Source organism: Ranitomeya imitator, chromosome 4 (assembly GCF_032444005.1).
Source record: "Ranitomeya imitator isolate aRanImi1 chromosome 4, aRanImi1.pri, whole genome shotgun sequence".
In the NCBI taxonomy this organism is placed as follows: Eukaryota; Metazoa; Chordata; class Amphibia; order Anura; family Dendrobatidae; genus Ranitomeya; species Ranitomeya imitator.
The window spans coordinates 495,814,895-495,833,599 of record NC_091285.1 but is presented as its reverse complement, the minus strand read 5'-3'; the positions used below and the strand labels follow the sequence as shown (position 1 = coordinate 495,833,599).

General features: G+C 40.9%; 1 protein-coding gene across 2 annotated transcripts in view; it reads left to right on the top strand.

The window, feature by feature from the left end:
• The window catches only part of GLDN (gliomedin), an 81,635-nt gene that overhangs the window by 23,734 nt on the left and 39,196 nt on the right, over positions 1-18,705 (top strand). For both annotated transcript variants that reach the window (XM_069766006.1, XM_069766007.1), the window contains exons 3-6: positions 3,630-3,647; positions 10,071-10,187; positions 12,668-12,823; positions 13,031-13,159. In XM_069766006.1, coding sequence (XP_069622107.1) covers positions 3,630-3,647; positions 10,071-10,187; positions 12,668-12,823; positions 13,031-13,159 — 420 coding nt within the window. The remainder of the gene's footprint in view (positions 1-3,629; positions 3,648-10,070; positions 10,188-12,667; positions 12,824-13,030; positions 13,160-18,705) is intronic.

Below are 18,705 nucleotides of genomic sequence, written 5' to 3'. Positions count from 1 at the left end.
GATGTATGATCCTATGTGCCTAATCAGCAATGAGCCATGCAGGGATATGGCTCAATGTTACAGAAGAAAGATAATACTCTCATAAGTATATATTTCATATGCCTTTATTCTAAACATTTCTTGTCTATATCACTCTGAAATATTTACCAGTTTATATAATGTCCTAGATCAAGGACAAAAAAGTTGTGTCTGGTGACAACACAAACCCTATCTATCAGATATCTTTCTCCACTTTGGTTTTCTTTCTACTAAGACCCCATAATACCGTCTTGGTTTTTGACTCTTTTACACATCAGATATTTTTGGTAAATGTGCTACTCATCAATTTTGCCGATAGATTCTGGACCCATTACAGTGAATTTGCTTTTTCACTGTTTTATTTCTGGTTACCAACAAACTGAAACATATTTTACTGTGATCTGTGTTCCTGATCAAATTCAGCAGTGCAGGTCAGTGAAATAAAAAACAGATAAAACACAGATGTGCTCTGTTCACATTCTATTGTTTAACATTTTAATGACTTATGACGTACAATTGCATCAAAAGGCGATAAGGAGTGTATGAAGCCGGCGAGGAGATGATTCTACTTTATACCCGGCAGATCCCAGGTGTTACCATGCTGGCATCTGCCTCCAACTGTAGTGGCACGAGTAAGCTCCATTCACCATAGTTTATAGTCTAGTTTTCATAGTGCTACAATACTGTGTATATGGTATAGTCTCATAGTTCTACAATACTATGTGTTTAGTCTATTCTCATAGTGCTACAGTATTGTGTGTATGGTATAGTCCCATAGTGCAAAATAGCAAAATCTGTATAACGGTTATACTAAACAGATGAACCCACTAGATATAGGTAATACTAAATACAGCGCAAGTGGAAATAAAACATAACTTTTACTAAATATAGATAAAAGTCAAAACAAAGTCACCCAAAAGTGATTTAAAACACTTGGGGTAAGGTCTCAACTATGAAACACAAAAAAACCCCTAATAGGATTCAAAAACACTCCGCCTGCAGAGGCACTTGCGGAGGAAAAGCAGACCAACGTATGGTTTAGACACTAGCTGCCAGAGACAAATACATATGAATCACAGAGTAATACTTCATACAGTTGGTTGCATGTGAAAAAATTATCACAGAATGGCAAAACATGGCACCTATAATACGGTGTCCCTAATAAGAATAAGAATTGGAAAACGGAACGATCTCACCAATTCCAGGATGCATGAGCAGGAGTACCGGAAGACCTCTGGTCAGGGAATTCTCCGGAGTTTGATTAAAAGAGACGACAATGCCCTGTCATTCCCTATGGGGCTAACAATAGTCTATCCCCAGAACTCCTGCCCTTACAAGGGCAGTCCACAGCTACCCCTGTATCAACATGCCCTGCACTCTCCCTGTGGTCAGTCCCGACGCGTTTCCTCCAAGCTAATCATCAGGGGACCTGCTTGTTTGAAGAGATAAGTGCCTACGTGCTCAAAAAGGGAGACATTCGTTTCTGCCACCCCCTATTCTATCCAGGCAGACAGATAGTCCCATAGTGCCACAATTGTTGTGAATTCTGTTGTCAAGCTCCCTCCTGTGGTCATGAATGGTACTTCGGCTGGTTCTGTCCATGGGCTTCCTTTGGTGGTTGTGAGTGGAGCTGCGGCTTCTGAGTTTCCTTCCACAGGTGATGAGGTTAATTCGTTAGCTGGCTGCTCTATTTAACTCCACTTAGATCATTGCTCCATGCCACCTGCCAATGTTCCAGTATTGGTCTAGTTCTCTCCTGGATCGTTCTTGTGTCCTGTCTTCCCAGCAGAAGCTAAGTTCCTGCTTGTTTTTCTCTGGTTTGCTATTTTTCTGTCCAGCTTGCTATTTTGATTTGTCTTGCTTGCTGGAAGCTCTGGGACGCAGAGGGAGCGCCTCCACACCGTGAGTCGGTGCGGAGGGTCTTTTTGCGCCCTCTGCGTGGTCTTTTTGTAGTTTTTTGTGCTGACCGCAAAGTTACCTTTCCTATCCTCTGTCTGTTCAGTAAGTCGGACCTCACTTTGCTAAATCTATTTCAACTCTGTGTTTGTAATTTTCATCTTTACTCACAGTCATTATATGTGAGGGGCTGCCTTTTCCTTTGGGGAATTTCTCTGAGGCAAGGTAGGCTTTATTTTTCTATCTCTAGGGCTAGCTAGTTTCTTAGGCTGTGTCGAGTTGCATAGGGAGCGTTAGGAGCAATCCACGGCTATTTCTAGTGTGTGTGATAGGATTAGGGATTGCGGTCAGCAGAGTTCCCACGTCTCAGAGCTCGTCCTATATTATTAGTAACTATCAGGGCAGTCCGTGTGCTCTTAACCACCAGGTCCATTATTGTCCTTACCACCAGGTCATAACACACAATACTGTGTATATAGTCTAGTCTCATAGTGCTGCAATACTGTGTGGAAAGTTTAGTCTCATAGTGCTACAATATTGTGTGTATAGTATAGTCTCATATTGCTATAATAATATGTCTATAGTCTTGTCTCATAGTGCTACCATGCTGTATGTACTGTATAATCTCATAATGCCAAAATATTGGCTGTAATTGTGTGCAGCTTTTGATAAATTCCTGAGACATCATGAAAAAGGCCACAAAACTAGCAGCCAAAAACTGTGGTTTTGCACAGATGGAGTTAATTTTTTTTCTTCCCATATCTTTGATACTCTCAATTGAGCATAAATCTACATCGTTTAACCATATTATGTCTCAAAGGCATCACAATTACAGGAGTTGTTTGATATTTAAAAAAAATAGGTAAGAACAGGAGGTGTGATAACATAATAAAATATATTTTATTTACCTAGTCAAACCCCACCATGTCGGAACTACTGCTCCAGTTGTCTCTGCTATTTTGCCCTTCCTGCAATGCTAACATTACAGCTCTTAGGGTATGTGCACACGCTTCGGATTACTCTGCAGATTTTTCCGGACTGATTTTTGTAAATCCGCAGGTAATCCGCACTGTGGATTTCCTGCGGAATTACCGCAGTTTTTTTGCGGATTTCACATGCAGTTTTACACCTGCAGATTCCTATTATGGAGCAGGTGTAAACTGCTGCGGAATCCGCACAAAGAATTGACATGCTGCGGAATAAACAACGCTATGTTTCTGCACCTTTTTTTCTGCAGCATGTGCACTGCGGATTTTGTTTTCCATACGTTTATATGGTACTGTAAACTCAGGGAAAACAGCTGCGGATCCGCAGCAAAATCCGCAGCGTGTGCACATACCCTAAATCATGTGACCACACTGCTGAAGCCAATTGGCTGCCACAGTCACATGACTGATGATCTTATCACTGTAGGACTGGTGAGGACAAACAAAACAGCAGCCTTTAAGCATTTATATCATTATTTTAACACCTTTTCTGTCCTGCCCCTCACCCAATCTTAGAAAAAAAAATCCCAGACAACTGATTTAACGTTGAAAATTGTTTTTCAATATTGGTCCTTTCCATTTTGTTTTCCTTGCTCATTAGGAAGATTCATAGTGATGCCTAATCTATTCTCTGCATGGGCTGCCTGTAAATTCCAGCTGTGCAGCATATTTTAACAATATAATTTAAAGTGTTCGCAATTTTAATAATTATACTCATTTTATTTGCAGGTCCGCCTGGGCCTCCAGGTAAGTAATATTCCACCTTCTTAATTACTAGTAATCTTATTTCATAATGTTCAAATACTATCACTTCATGAATCAAAAAAAGTATAATTATGGCAATCCCACCTGGCAAGTGGCCCATACAGTATATAAATAGTGTAATTGTTATGTGCACTTTGAACAGCTAATGCCTATAACTTTGTTCTTTTTTGGAGCTGAAGCATAGATGGCTTATTTTTTTTAATTAACTGTATTGTTATTAAAAGTTTATATATAGTGTAGGTAATGGAAAACATCATAATAAAGTCAGAATAAATTAGTACATTGTGTAGTTATGGTTATTACAAGGTGATCAAACATAGTAGACATATTGGCCCCAATTCATCAAAGCAATTTACCAGTAGTCTGGGATAAATTGCTTTGAAAAGTCACTAAATTTTTTCGCAACTCAGAGTTGCACAAAAATGTTGGGAGTTTTTGCAGTTTCCCAGGTCTGGAAGAATTGGTGTGACTTTTGTGGGATGGACCGTGATGCCACAACTCACTTAATTCATGACCAGCTGTGGCGTTCCTTACACCAGAAATCTTACTCCAGCCACTTGTCAGATGCTCCAAATTCATGAAGAGGCATGCAAACAAAACCAACTCCACTAACTCCATCACGCCCCATCACGGAGACCATCAAGAAAATAGCCGGTCTTGATGAATGAGGGCTATTGACTATAATCTAGCAGCCAAAGGAAGTATAACACAACATAACATATCTAAAATAGAATTGAAATATCCCACATTTCAACTTATATTAAATGACATTAAAGTCAGCAGGAATTCCAGTGGTGCTCAGCAAGAGTAAGTGAATATGTCCACAGGAAGAGAAAGAAATACGGCACTCACCATATCTTGGAATTTAAAAGTCCTTTATCCTCCTCATGACCATAGGAATTTCCATTTTTTGAGTTTCCATTTTTGCTCCCCATCATCCCACATCCATTACTTTTTTATTTTTCTTCAATATGGCCGTGTGAGGATTTGGTTTTGGCGGGATGAGTTGTATTTTTGAACGACACCATTGATTTTACCATATAGTGTACTGGAAAATGGGGAAAAAAATCCAAGTGCAGTTAAATTGCAAACAAAAGAGCCATTTCACAATTGTTTTTTTTTTCTTTTTTCACCATTTCACTAAATGCTAAAACTGACCTTCCATTATGATTCTCCAGGTCATTACATGTTCATAGACACCAAACATGTCTAGGTTCTTTTTTATTTAAGTGGTAAAAAAAAATCCAAAATCCCCCAAAAATGGCAACATTTTCCGAGACCCCTCACATCTTTATTTTTCGAGAATCTGGGGCTGGGTCAGGGCTTATTTTTTGCGTGCCAAGCTGATGATTTTATTACTACCATTTTGAGATAGATATGATATTTTGATCGCCTACTATTGCAATTTTGGGATGACCAAATATGTAATTTAGGCGTTTTGACTTTTTTTCATTACGCAGTTTATCAATCGGATTAACTGTTTTTAGATTTTGATAGATCTGGCGTTTCTGAACTCAGCAATTCCAAATATGTCTTTTTTAATTTAATTTTGAATGAGGCAAAAGGAAAGGTGATTTGAACATTTATATTCACTCTGCACCTCATCTTGACAGAAAAAAACGGAAATGCAGTCATTTTTGCAAATTTATTATTAAAGAAGAACTGAAATATCACATGGTCATAAGTATTCAGACCCTTTGCTCAGTATTGAGTAGAAGCACCCTTTTGCGCTAGTACCGCCATGTGTCTTCTTAGGAATGATGCAACAAGTTTTTCACACCAGGATTTGGAGATCTTTGCCATTCTTCCTTGCAGATCCTATCCAGTTCCATCAGGTTGGATGATGAACGTTGGTGGACAGCCATTTTCAGGTCTCTCCAGAGATGCTCAATTGGGTTTAGGTCAGGACTCTGGCTGGGCCAGGTCTATAATGGTCACAGAGTTGTGCTGAAGCCCCTCCTTTGTTATTTTAGCTGTGTGCAAAGGGTCATTGTCTTGTTGGAAGGTGAACCTTCTGCCAAGTCTGAGGTCAAGAGCACTCTGGAAGAGGTTTTCATCCAGGATATCTCTGTACTTGGCCGCATTCATGTTTCCTTCAATGTCAACCAGTCATCCTGTCCCTGCAGCTGAAAAACACCCCCATAGCATGATGCTGCCACCACCATGTTTCACTGTTGGGATTGTATTGGGCAGGTGATGAGCAGTGCCTGGTTTTCTACACACATACCGCTAAGAATTATCACCTACAAGGTCTATCTTCATCTCATCAGTCCAGAGAATCTTATTTCTCATAGTCTGGGAGTTCTTCATGTGTTTTTTTAGCAAACTCTATGAGGGCTTTCATATCTCTTGCACTGAGGAGAGGCTTCCGTCGGGCTACTCTGCCATAAAGGTCCGACTGGTGGAGGGCTGCAGTGATAGTTGACTTTGTCGAACTTTCTCCCATCTCTCTACTGCATCTGTGGAGCTCAGCCACAGTGATCTTGGGGTTCTTCTTTAACTCTGTTACCAAGGCTCCTCTCCCATGATTGCTTTTAGGAACCTTGACTACTGCAGAAAGTCTGTTGTAACCTTTGACAGATCTGTTCCTTGCCACAATTCTGTCTCTCAGCTCCTTGGCCAGTTCCTTTGACCTCATGATTCTCATTTGGTCTGACATCCACTGTGAGCTGTGAGGTCTTATATAGACAAATATGTGCCTTTCCAAATCAAGTTCTGTCATCTGTACTCCAATGAAGGAGTAGAACCATCTCAAGGAGGATGACAAGGAAATGGACAGCGTGTGACTTAAATATGAGTGTCTGAGCAAAGGGTCTGAATACTTATGACCATGTGATATTTCAGTTTTTCTTTTTTATTAAATTTGCAAAAAATTCTACATTCCTGTTTTTTTTCCAGTCAAGATGGGTTGCAGAGTGAGCATTAATGTGAAAAAAATGAACTGTTTTAAATTCTCTAAATGACTTCAATGAAACAAAGAGCAAAACATTTAAAGGGTCTGAATACCTTCCGTACCTATTGTAAAACCGGACTAAACACATAAGGTAGAGGATGCGGGGATATAGAAAGGAAATGCAAGAAAGATGAGCCTTAAAATCTGACTTCAATTGAGTCAGTCAAATCTACAGCAAAAACGCAGGTATAAAAATGTTTGCGGATTTGCTGAGTTTTTGTTTTGCATTCTACTGGCTTTCTATGGTGTTTCCCAAGCTGTCATCTGTGTGACAGTGTGAGAAACATCAGTATGGTAGTTCTTATAGGTGGTAACGCTACTGCTGGTAAGAGCATTGGTCAGAGCACTGTGGGATCATGCTGGCAGATATCAGTATGACCCTGCAGCTGTGACTGTCACCCACAGTAACACTACCGGCAGTACTGTTGGCCAGAGCGCTGCGGGATCATGCTGGCAGATGTCAGGGTGACCCCGCAGCTGTGACTGTGACCCACAAGCGTGGAATGATGAGACTACTGCTCTAATCAGGCTACATCTGGTGTCACTGATAACTGTGACAGCAGGTGCAGCTAATGGGAGACATAGTCTCATCTGCCGATGTTTGTGCTCACATTTAAAAAAAAAAGAGTAAAATTATATACATATTCAAATAAAAATTAAAAAAAATTATACTCACCTAACACCAAATCCCCAAAGCCTTTGTTTCGTAGAAATAATGTAAAATAATAAACCAACATATGCTCACCTGTCCGCCGTAGTCCATGTAATCCCAAGTGTCCCACGGCAATCTCACGTTTAGAAAAGTCACATTGGAAGATGTTACTGCTCTACCCAGCCGCTGGCGATACACTGACAGGAAGTAATAGCTCCCTCAATGTACCACTGAGCTGCCGTGAGAGTTCACCGGAGTTCATCAGCTTCGTTGCTCTCACTTATGGCACTGCTGCGTGGGAACTTTCCCATGCAGCAGTGGTGACTTAAGGGAGGTCACCAGAGCTGATCAGCTGATGAACTCCAGTGAACTCTCTCACAGTAGCTCAGTGATACACTGCGAGAGTGATTACCTCCTAGCAGTGTATTGCCGACTGTCTTCGAGAGCAGTAACATCAGTAACTGCTGTCAAAGTGATCAGGATCGTTGTGGGACATTATGGATTATCTTCTCTGTGGACCAGTGAGGAATATTGCTGTTTATTTTATTTTTGTTGCAGGAGACGTTGGCTTTGGTGGATTAGGCGTTCAATAAGTATGGTTTAATTAAGATTATTAAAGGAGTCTGTGTCATTATTTGAAATAAACGACTTTATTCTGAGTGTGTCTGTTTTTATACAATATCACTATGGGGCTACTAATGGATAGGTGACATACAGTATAGACACCTCTCCATTACTAACCTGTGGGCTTGATGTCACCTGACAATACAAAGGTGACATCAACCCCACAAAAATGAACCCCACTTGCCACTGCTGCAGGGCAAGTAGGAAAAGCAAGATTCAGCATCAGATTTGGTGCATCTTATAGATGCAATTTTTCTCGGGCTGCTGAGAGCTGCTGTTTAGTCTGGGAGAGGCCAATATCCATGGCCCCTTCCAATGCTATTAATATCAGCCTGCAGTTGTCTGCCTAGCCTTTGCTGGTTTGATTTTGTAAGGGGACCCTATGTCAATTTTTTTCTAGGGTCCCCCTGTAAATTAGCTAGTAAAGTCTAAGCAAACAGCTGTGAGCTGATATTAATAGCCTAGGAATCTTTATGGCTATTGGCTCCTTCCCAGAATATTAACAACAGCCCTCAGCTGTGGGCTTTCCCTTTGCTGGTTATTAAAATTAATCAGGAGCCCACGCAATTTTTTTTTCTTGTTTTTGTTTAACATTAACAGTTGCTGTCTGGTTACAGAATATGTAGGTTCATTCTGTTAATGCTCCTACATAGGCTGGTGACAATGTGTGTGTTTATGTTTGTGTTTACTTATCGGCTTAGTAATGAGGGTGTCGGGCTGACACCTTTTCATTACTAAGCCTAGAGCTAGGTGTTATTGAAGCCCTAATTCCATTACCGATGCCACTGCATCAGCGTGAAAAAGGTGGTGTTGAACCAAAAAATTACATCAGAAAACTTTTTTTTTAAATATCTTTACTTAGCTCAAAAAAACATTGATTACTGTACAAAAACGCATGCAAAAACACATACAAAAAATGCATACAAAAAAGTGGCAAAAACGAGTGTTTTTTTCAGCAGCGTTTTTCCTGCCAAGAGATGCAATTAATGGAAAGATGAAACCTGTTAGGCGATTCCTGCTGGCCAAAACCATGGGCTGCTTGAACTGCAGCCTGGATGCAGAATTGCAGCCAAATAAAATATTCTATGAAATGCTCCAGTGTGATTATAGTTTGAGGATCTTAACAGCTGATTGACAGATCTTTCCTTATGTACACGAAAGGGAGAAACCTGTCAATTGGATGCAGTCACTTTGCTAAGTGCCAGCCATGGGTGGAGCCAGACTAGTCTTCTCCCCGGTTGGACATAGCCCCCTGCCCTGATCTTCGAAGTATATATTTTTTAAATGCTGGAGCATTTCAGAGAAGAATATACCTTGCTGCAATCATACCGCCGGCTGTGCTTTGTGCTGCCAACAGTTAGGACAGCATGAGCTGCCTGACAGGTTTCCTTTAAATATGTCAAGTTGGAAGAACAAGAGATATTTGACTTTGCAAAAGTGCAGTAGCCTATATCAAGATATCGTGATTAGTGATGAGCAAATATACTCGGTACTTGAGATTTCCCAAGCACGATCGGGGGTCCTCCGAGTATTTGTAAGTCCCCGGAGATTTAGTTTTCATCGCCGAAGCTGAATGATTTACATCTGATAGCCAGCATAAGTACATGTGGGGGTTGCCTGGTTGCTAGGGAATCCCCACATGTACTTATGCTGGCTAACATTTGTAAATCATTCAGCTGCAGCAATAAAAACTAAATCTCCGAGCACTAAAAAATACTCGGAGGACACCCGAGCGTGCTCGGGAAATCTCGAGTACCGAGTATATTCGCTCATCACTAATCTTGATGCATCTGGCATGGGGGTCACATTAGAAAATGTTACATAGTTATTTAGGGATACTGCCCCAAAAGACCACCTTTGAGTAAACCAACGTCTTATTCAGACTAAATTTTTACGTACAGATTCTAAGGTCCATCAGATACACGCATACTGAACCCATTTTGTTGACGACCATTTTTAAATCAACTTTTCATGATTTTCTCAGAGAGGTTATAATTTAGGTCAGCTACCATATTTATAAAATCCTTGTTGACACACGCTCCTTTGCCAGGAAAAACAGTTGGACCTTCAACACAGAAATCATTTTCCGTAAGGATTTCAATTTGATGCCAAGCATTATATAGCAAGTGTTGCATTACAGGCTGTTTTTTTTAATGATTTGACATGTTTGTTGTAGGACCCCCTGGATTTGATGGAATGGATGGGATGCCAGGATTTAATGGTTCTGATGGGGTTCCTGGTATTCCAGGACACAAAGGTGAACCCGGTGCTTCTGGAAAAAGAGGAAAAATTGGTAATGTGATTGTTTTCTCTGCTGTGTTCCAATACAGATGATTGTTGTAGCAGATGTTAACCATAATAGCTATGTATGTATCTATCTATCTTATGCAATATTTAAATCTGTCAGCAGTTTTATGATATTTCATCTTTGAGCAGCAAGTAACGTAGGCCAAAAGAGTCTGATTTCAGGGACGTGTCACTTATTAAGCTATGTACCAAAGTTTCAGTACAATCAGCGTTTTATCAGCAGAAGATTTATCAGCAGAGCATAAAGGTGCCGTCACACTCAGCAACTTTGCAACGAGAACGACAATGATCCGTGATGTTGCAGCGTCCTGGATAGCGATCTCGTTGTGTTTGACACGCAGCAGCGATCTGGATCCCGCTGTGCCATCGCTGGTCTGAGCTAGAAGTCCAGAACTTTATTTGGTCGTCAGGTCGGCATGTATCGTCATGTTTGACATCAAAAGCAACGATGCCAGCAACGTTTTACATGGAGCTAACAACCAGCGAGAACGATAAGTGAGTCGCCGTTACGTCACTGGATCGCTCCTGCATCGTTCTGGAGTTGCTGTGTTTGACGTTTCTACAGTGACCTAAACAGCGACGCTCCAGCGATCTAGTTTAGGTTGGCTCGTTTTCTATATCACTGCAGCATCGCTGAGTGTGATGGTACCTTAAGATGGCCATGGGGTCCTTCAGGGAAGGTGGCGTGTCAGTGCCTGCTCAGAGCAGGAACTGAGATGCCTCCTCCCTGCCCGTCAGATCCTGGTCTAATGCCCTGCAGTGCAGATGAGTTGCAGAACATCAGATCAGCGATCTGATGTTATACAGTACTGCCCCATACTGGGGCAATGTAAAAAAATAAATAAATAAAAGTGCAAAAATATATTTTTTTAAATCCCCAAATAAAGAAAAAATGAAAGAAACAAACAAGCAGAGCACAACTGCCGGAATACTCACCAGGACTGTGAGCGCAAAGAGCAGTGACTATTCATTGATCTTCTGTAGTGCGCAGTGTCAGGAACCGGCTTCCTGCTGTTGAAAGCATTCATGTGTGCCACTACTTAAGAGAAATGAATATTCATTTCACTTAAATAGTGGCACTTGTGACCGCCGGAAGCAGCAGGAAGCTGGTTGCTGACACTCCGCGCTACTGAAGAGCAATGAATAGTCACTGCTCTTTGCGCTCACAGTCCTGACGAGTATTCTGGCAACTGTGCTCTGTTTGTGAGCAGCGCATGACGTCCCTTTGATGCGCTGCCTACAAGCATAAAGCAGTTGCTGGCACCGGAGCAGGACGCTGCGAGGGAGTGCTGGCTAGGTAAGTGTAATGGTTTTTTTTTTTAATCACTTACTGCTGGGCAGTGTTCATAGCAACCTGGCTATGAGAACCACAGGGGTCAGCTGCAGACCCCGGGTTGTCATGCCAACCCATCGGTGACCCACGGTCATGTGACACGGCGCTTGCATGTTAAATGCCGCTGTCAGAGATTGACAGCGGCATTTAACATGTTAACAGCCATGGGTGGATCGCTATTCCACCCATGGCTGTTAGGGGCACATGACAGTGGTTCAGATCAGCTGTCACATGCTTGAAAAGGTGCAGGCTCATTGCCGGGGCCCACACCAAACAGCGGGAGGCACCCAATGACGGACACTGCACATCATTGGGTGTAAAGGGGTTAAGCTGCTTACAAAAAACAGATTTTGCTTAGTTTTTGCTGCATTGTTGTTTACAAGTTTTTATCAGGGTACAGTTATCTCTTCTGCATGCTGAAAAAGTTTAGTGCAAAAAAAAAAATAATCGGATTCAACTTCATCAAGTTTTGGCAAAAAAAAAAAAAGGCAGCAAAACCTAATACCCATGAGTTTACAGTTCAATGTAAACCTATGGGAAACAAAAAACGCTGTGCACATGCTGCGGAAAAAAACGTGTGGACACGCAGCAGTTTACATTCTGCAGCATGTCACTTCTTTCTGCGGATTTCACAGCGGTTTTACAGCTGCTCCAATAGAAAACCGCAGTTGTAAAACCGCAGTGAAATCTGCAGAAAAACCGCGGTAAATCCGCAGCGGTTTTGCACTGCGGATTCATCAAATCCGCTGCGGATAAATCCGCAGTGGACCAGAATACGTGTGCACATAGCCTAAAAGTGAATCCATCTCGTAGTCTTTGGCAGACACGTATACTTTTTTAAATTCAGGCCAATCAATTTTGCCATGTCCCAGTATCCATGGAAGCTCATGTACATAACAAGGTAAGCTCTCACTGACATATAATGCGTAATTTGCTTCTTCATTCACCCAAAGACAAATTCTATACGACCTGCTCGAATTAAAAATTAACGCCAAGGACATTGAGTGCTTTAATGTCTATGGCATCAGCAAACTGTTACCCAACAAAAATCCACAGGTTTTCGGTAAACTAGAGGCGGTTACATAAAATGTTGTTACATTACGTGGAGCGTTTTGTTTTTCTTTATTATTTAGGTGAACCAGGAATGAAAGGTGAACAAGGTGAAAAAGGAGAGAAAGGAGATTCCGGTGAAATTGGGTATTCTGGAAAAGATGGCATGACGGGAAAAAGGGGTGAAAAGGGGGAGAAGGGGGACGAAGGTGACACTTCTAATGACGTCCTTAGTGAAGGTAGATGAGCATTGGAAAACAAATGCAGTTTCTTGAATAATGAATACCCCAACAAAATACCTTCACCCCCATTACATATGTAATACAGTATGTTCATTTTTATGTATTCGCACACGGGTTTACCTTCCATGGACTCAAAGTACAAAACTCCAAAGGAAGGAAATTTACAATGTCTGCCATTCTGATCATATGTAAACAATTCTGCAGGTATGAAAGGAGAAATGGGACCTCAAGGCCCACCAGGTCCACCAGGTCCTCCTGGTCCCATGGGTCCTCCAGGCAGGAAGAAAGTCAAAGCTCAGCCAGTTATACAGGAATTCAGTACTAAGTGCACAGGTAACTTATTTCCTTAATAATTTACTGAATATACTTTTTGCCACATTGTCCCCTAAACAGGTCAATCAGGATAATTTAACTGAGAGCTAAATGTTTTATGCAATTGTACTCGGTAACCTTTCCCTCTCTTCATGCTTGATTTCATTAATCATGCAATTTACATATCTTCCTTATAATTAAGAAAGCTTATTGTTATAGTTCCTGGATGGGGGGAAACTGTGATAAATTCCTATGCATTTGCGTGTCTCACGTCATATGTGCTTATTTTCCAATGGTTCAACATTATGCTGTATCAGTTTATCGCTACAAAATACATGTATATGAGGATTCTTCCCGTACAGACATATCAGAAGGTAATTACAGTCATAGAAACTGTTGGGGGCAGAGAATGATAGACCCTACTCATGTGCAAGAACATTGTACCTTTTGGTAAGGAATAAGTTGGTGGTTTTCTACCATTTAGCATAACTATGTTCTACATGACCTGTTTACACCAAGCCTGACTGCACTTCTGTTCTTAGTTCTTCAGTGTTATCTATCTACAGTCATGGCCAAAAGTATTGACACCCCTGCATTTCTGTCAAATAATACTCATTTTCTTCCTGAAAATGATTGCAAAAATAAATTATTTGGTATTATTATCTTCATTTAATTTGTCTTAAATGAAAAAACACAAAAATAATTGTCCTAAAGCCAAATTGGATATAATTCCACAGCAAACAAAAAAAAAGGGGGTGAACAAAAGTATTGGCACTGTTCGAAAAATCATGTGATGCTTCTCTAATTTGTGTAATTAACAGCACCAGTAACTTACCTGTGGCACCCAACATGTGTTGGCAATAACTAAATCACACTTGCAGCCAGTTGACATGGATTAAAGTTGACTCAACCTCTGTCCTGTGTCCTTGTGTGCACCACATTGAGCATGGAGAAAAGAAAGACGACCAAAGAACTGTCTGAGGACTTGAGAAACCAAATTGTGAGGAAGCATGAGCAATCTCAAGGCTGCAAGTCCATCTCCAAAGACCTGAATGTTCCTGTGTCTACCGTGCGCAGTGTCATCAAGAAGTTTAAAGCCCATGGCACTGTGGCTAACCTCCCTAGATGTGGACGGAAAAGAAAAATTTACAAGAGATTTCAACGCACGATTGTGCGGATGTTGGATAAAGAACCTCGACTAACATCCAAACAAGTTCAAGCTGCCCTGCAGTCCGAGGGTACAATAGTGTCAACCCGTACTATCCGTCGGCATCTGAATGAAAAGGGACTGTATGGTAGGAGACCCAGGAAGACCCCACTTCTTACCCCAAGACATAAAAAAGCCAGGCTGGAGTTTTCCAAAACTTACCTGAAAAAGCCAAAAAAACATTTTGGAAGAATTATCTCTGGTCAGATGAGACAAAAGTAGAGCTTTTTGGGCAAAGGTATCAACATAGAGTTTACAGGAGAAAAAAAGAGGCATTCAAAGAAAAGAACACGGTTCCTACAGTCAAACATGGCGGAGGTTCCCTGATGTTTTGGGGTTGCTTTGCTGCCTCTGACACTGGACTGCTTGACCGTTTGCATGGCATTATGAAGTCTGAAGACTACCAACAAATTTTGCAGCATAATGTAGGGCCCAGTGTGAGAAAGCTGGGTCTCCCTCAGAGGTCATGGGTCTTCCAGCAGGACAATGACCCAAAACACACTTCAAAAAGCATTAGGAAATGGTTTGAGAGAAAGCACTGGAGGCTTCTAAGGTGGCCAGCAATGAGTCCAGACCTGAATCCCATAGAACACCTGTGGAGAGATCTAAAAATGGCAGTTTGGAGAAGGCACCCTTCAAATATCAGGGACCTGGAGTAGTTTGTCAAAAGAAGAATGGTCTAAAATTCCAGCAGAGCATTGTAAGAAACTCATTGATGGTTACCGGAAGCGGTTGGTCGCATTTATTTTGGCTAAAGGTTGTGCAACCAAGTATTAGGCTGAGGGTGCCAATACTTTTGTCTGGCCCATTTCTGGAGTTTTGTGTGAAATGATCAATGTTTTGCTTTTTGCTTCATTCTCTTTTGTGTTTTTTAATTTAAGACAAATTAAATGAAGATAATAATACCAAAGAATTTGTGTTTGCAATCATTTTCAGGAAGAAACTGAGTATTATCTGACAGAATTGCAGGGGTGTCAATACTTTTGGCCATGACTGTATCTATCTGTGAGCCCTCGCGGGCAGGGTCCTCTCTCCTCCTGCACTTGTGTGTGCCTTGTTTTACTCATGTTTATTGTATTTGTCTATATTTGCCCCATTCACTTGTAAAGCGCCATGGAATAAATGGCGCTATAAAAATGAATAATAATAATAATCTATCTATCTATCTAATATCCATCTATCTATCTATCTATCTATCTATCTATTACATATCTAATATCTATCTATCACATATCTATCTATCTATCTATCTATCTATCTATTACATATCTAATATCTATCTATCACATATCTATCTATCTATCTATCTATCTATCTATTACATATCTAATATCTATCTATCACATATCTATCTATCTATCTATCTATCTATTAACTATCTATCCATCTATTATCTATCTATCTATCTATCTATTACATATCTAATATCTATCTATCTATTATCTATCTATCTATCTATCTATCTATCTATCTATCTATCTATCTATCTATCTATCTATCTATTACATATCTAATATCTATCTATCACATATCTATCTATCTATCTATCTATCTATCTATCTATCTATCTATCTATCTATCTATCTATCTATCTATCTATTAACTATCTATCCATCTATTATCTATCCAGAAAAATTGGAGGCAGCACACCACTTTGTAGTGAAAAGGATATATTTTTTACTGACAAAAGAAAAAAATTGAGTATATAAATGTCCGTTACAAGAAAAAGATAAAGAGATGGAGTTGGTTGTCACCCTTGTCTGGGATGCTTCAGCTGTACTGACAATTTCTGCCATTCAATTACTGATGAGTTAGCTAACATGTTCTAGTGATTAATTGTTGGAATGTCTATGTAAATTGTGTTATGTGGGTGAGATCGCATGGGACCTTTAGGGTATGTGCACACCTCAGGATTTCTTGCAGAAATCTCCTGACAAAAACCGGACATTTCTGCCAGAAATCCGCATGCATTTTTTATGTGTTTTTTGCACGTTTTTTGTGCGGTTTTTTTTTCCACGGTTTTTTCCAATGCATTAAATAGCGGGAAAAACACGAAAAATCCGCAAAATTAATGAACATGCTGCTTTTTTTACCGCGATGCATTTTTTGCGCGGAAAAAAATGCATCATCTGCACAAAAATTGCAGAATGCATTCTAAATGATAGGATGCATATGTATGAATTTTTTTATGCGTTTTTATAGCGTTTTATCGTGAAAAAAACACAAAAAAAAACTGAACGTGTGCACATACCCTAAAACCCATGTGAATCACCTCAGATACACAATTAGAAAAAAAGAAACTTGATCAACATTTTGTGAAACAGGACCACACTGGAAAATCTCAAATTTCGTATCATTGATTATCACCCCCCCCCCCCTTGAGATGGCGTGCTTAAAACTATGGAATTATTATGGATCCGGAGGTTAAATATGCTAAAACCTTTTATATAATTAGTTCTTTCATGAGTTACTCTTTGTGGTGTCTCTTATATGCTTCAGCTGGATTCTTTTTCTTTTTGCTTGGGTTAGTGCCAATTGTTTTTAAAAAAATGTTTTCCTTTTTTGAAAAATGTGAATATAATCAAATATTATGATCCATGGTTTTTCCCATTCAGAAAGATTGGCAAGGTGTTTTTTGTTTTTATTTATTTATTTATTTTTAGTTGGAAATTGAGATCAAACAATAATATGTAGATATATTTACTCTTGACACAAGGGACCTTCTGTGACTTGGGGATGATTCCCTCTATTGAAAAGGTTTAAGATGTGGCTTTAGAGGAGTATATTATCCATTTAAGAATTTGGGGTTGAGACACATTTCTTTAGCGAGGCTCGTGTCTCCCCCATTCTTCGTGTGGTGAGTTGCCAGCCCCAGCTAATGGGGGGTGTTCTCACCCTTTTGGATTTTTCCTAGCCCTTCTAATATCTAATTTTAACATGTTTGAAAATGAGTCTTATATGTATGGTGCTTTTTGATTTTATGAGCATTATATTATTGAACAATATTTGTGTCATTATATCAAAGTGCTACTATATTAAAACTTTATGTGCTGTACATTTAGTTTCTCTGTTTATAAACAAAGATGTTGTAGCTTATCAGTCATCATATGTGGCATTCTTTGAGTCTGGAGGAGAGAAGGTTTTTCCACCAACATAGAAGAGGATTCTTTACTGTTAGGGCAGTGAGAATCTGGAATTGCTTGCCTGAGGAGGTGGTGATGGCGAACTCAGTCGAGGGGTTCAAGAGAGGCCTGGATGTCTTCCTGGAGCAGAACAATATTGTATCATATAATTATTAGGTTCTGTAGAAGGACGTAGATCTGGGGATTTATTATGATGGAATATAGGCTGAACTGGATGGACAAATGTCTTTTTTCGGCCTTACTAACTATGTTACTATGTTACTATATGAATATGGAGCGCCCCCAGACGCAGGGCCGCGGGTTACTCGGTACCGGTCCTCTCTGGCTCAGTTCTGGGGTTGTCACGGTGGCTGGACCCGGTCCGTGACCCTGCTAAGGGGCGTCCAAAAAAAAGTGATACAAGTCTGTCAAGGTTTCGTGTCGCCACCTGTGGTATTCGGTCAGGGTGACCGACGCTGCTCGGGGTCCACCGGGGTGATGTGATGGCAGCTAGATGTATACCTTCCCACAGGTGAAGTATATCCCCAGGGCTTCCCAGTAGTGTAGGTGATGATGGTGTGAGGCGCAGTCAATAACGAGGACACAGGGTTGCAGTCTCTTTACCTCTTTACTGGTGACTTCAGGATCCACAATCCAGAGCACTGTTAACAGGGCTGTCTGAGACCGGCCGATCCGAAGGCACATCCAGAGTTCCCTTTGCAGGTGGAAATCGTTGCCTACCACTAACGCCTGTGTGTTGAAGTGCTTCCCTGCTGAGCATTCAGGATAGTCCTCACAACTTCTGTTCTCGTTCTTTCTCGTTCTTTCTAGTTCTTTCTCGTTCTTTCTATTCTCTGTCCCCCAGGTTTGTTATGGCTAGGACGCACCCGTTTGACGGGAAGGCTCGGAGTTCTTCCGGGACCCTAGAGACGCCCCTCTCCACGCGTTGCCCCCTATGTCTGCTTAGGTGATGTAAGGTAGACAGCCAACCTATAATTAACTGTCCTGCGGTATTTGAAGTAAGGCATAAAGTCAGTTACTTCCTCGGTGTTCCGGGCACCGGCTACGCGTCTAAGTAGGATGTTGCCGTTCTCCGGGCACGACTCCTACTGGCTCTCCTTTGTGCTTGATCTCGTTTCTCACTGTCCACAATATCCTTTGCTTCGTGTCCTTTCTTTGGATGCCGCCGCAGATAGCGCAGGCGCGGCTCCGTAACATTCTATCCTTGTCGCTAGGTG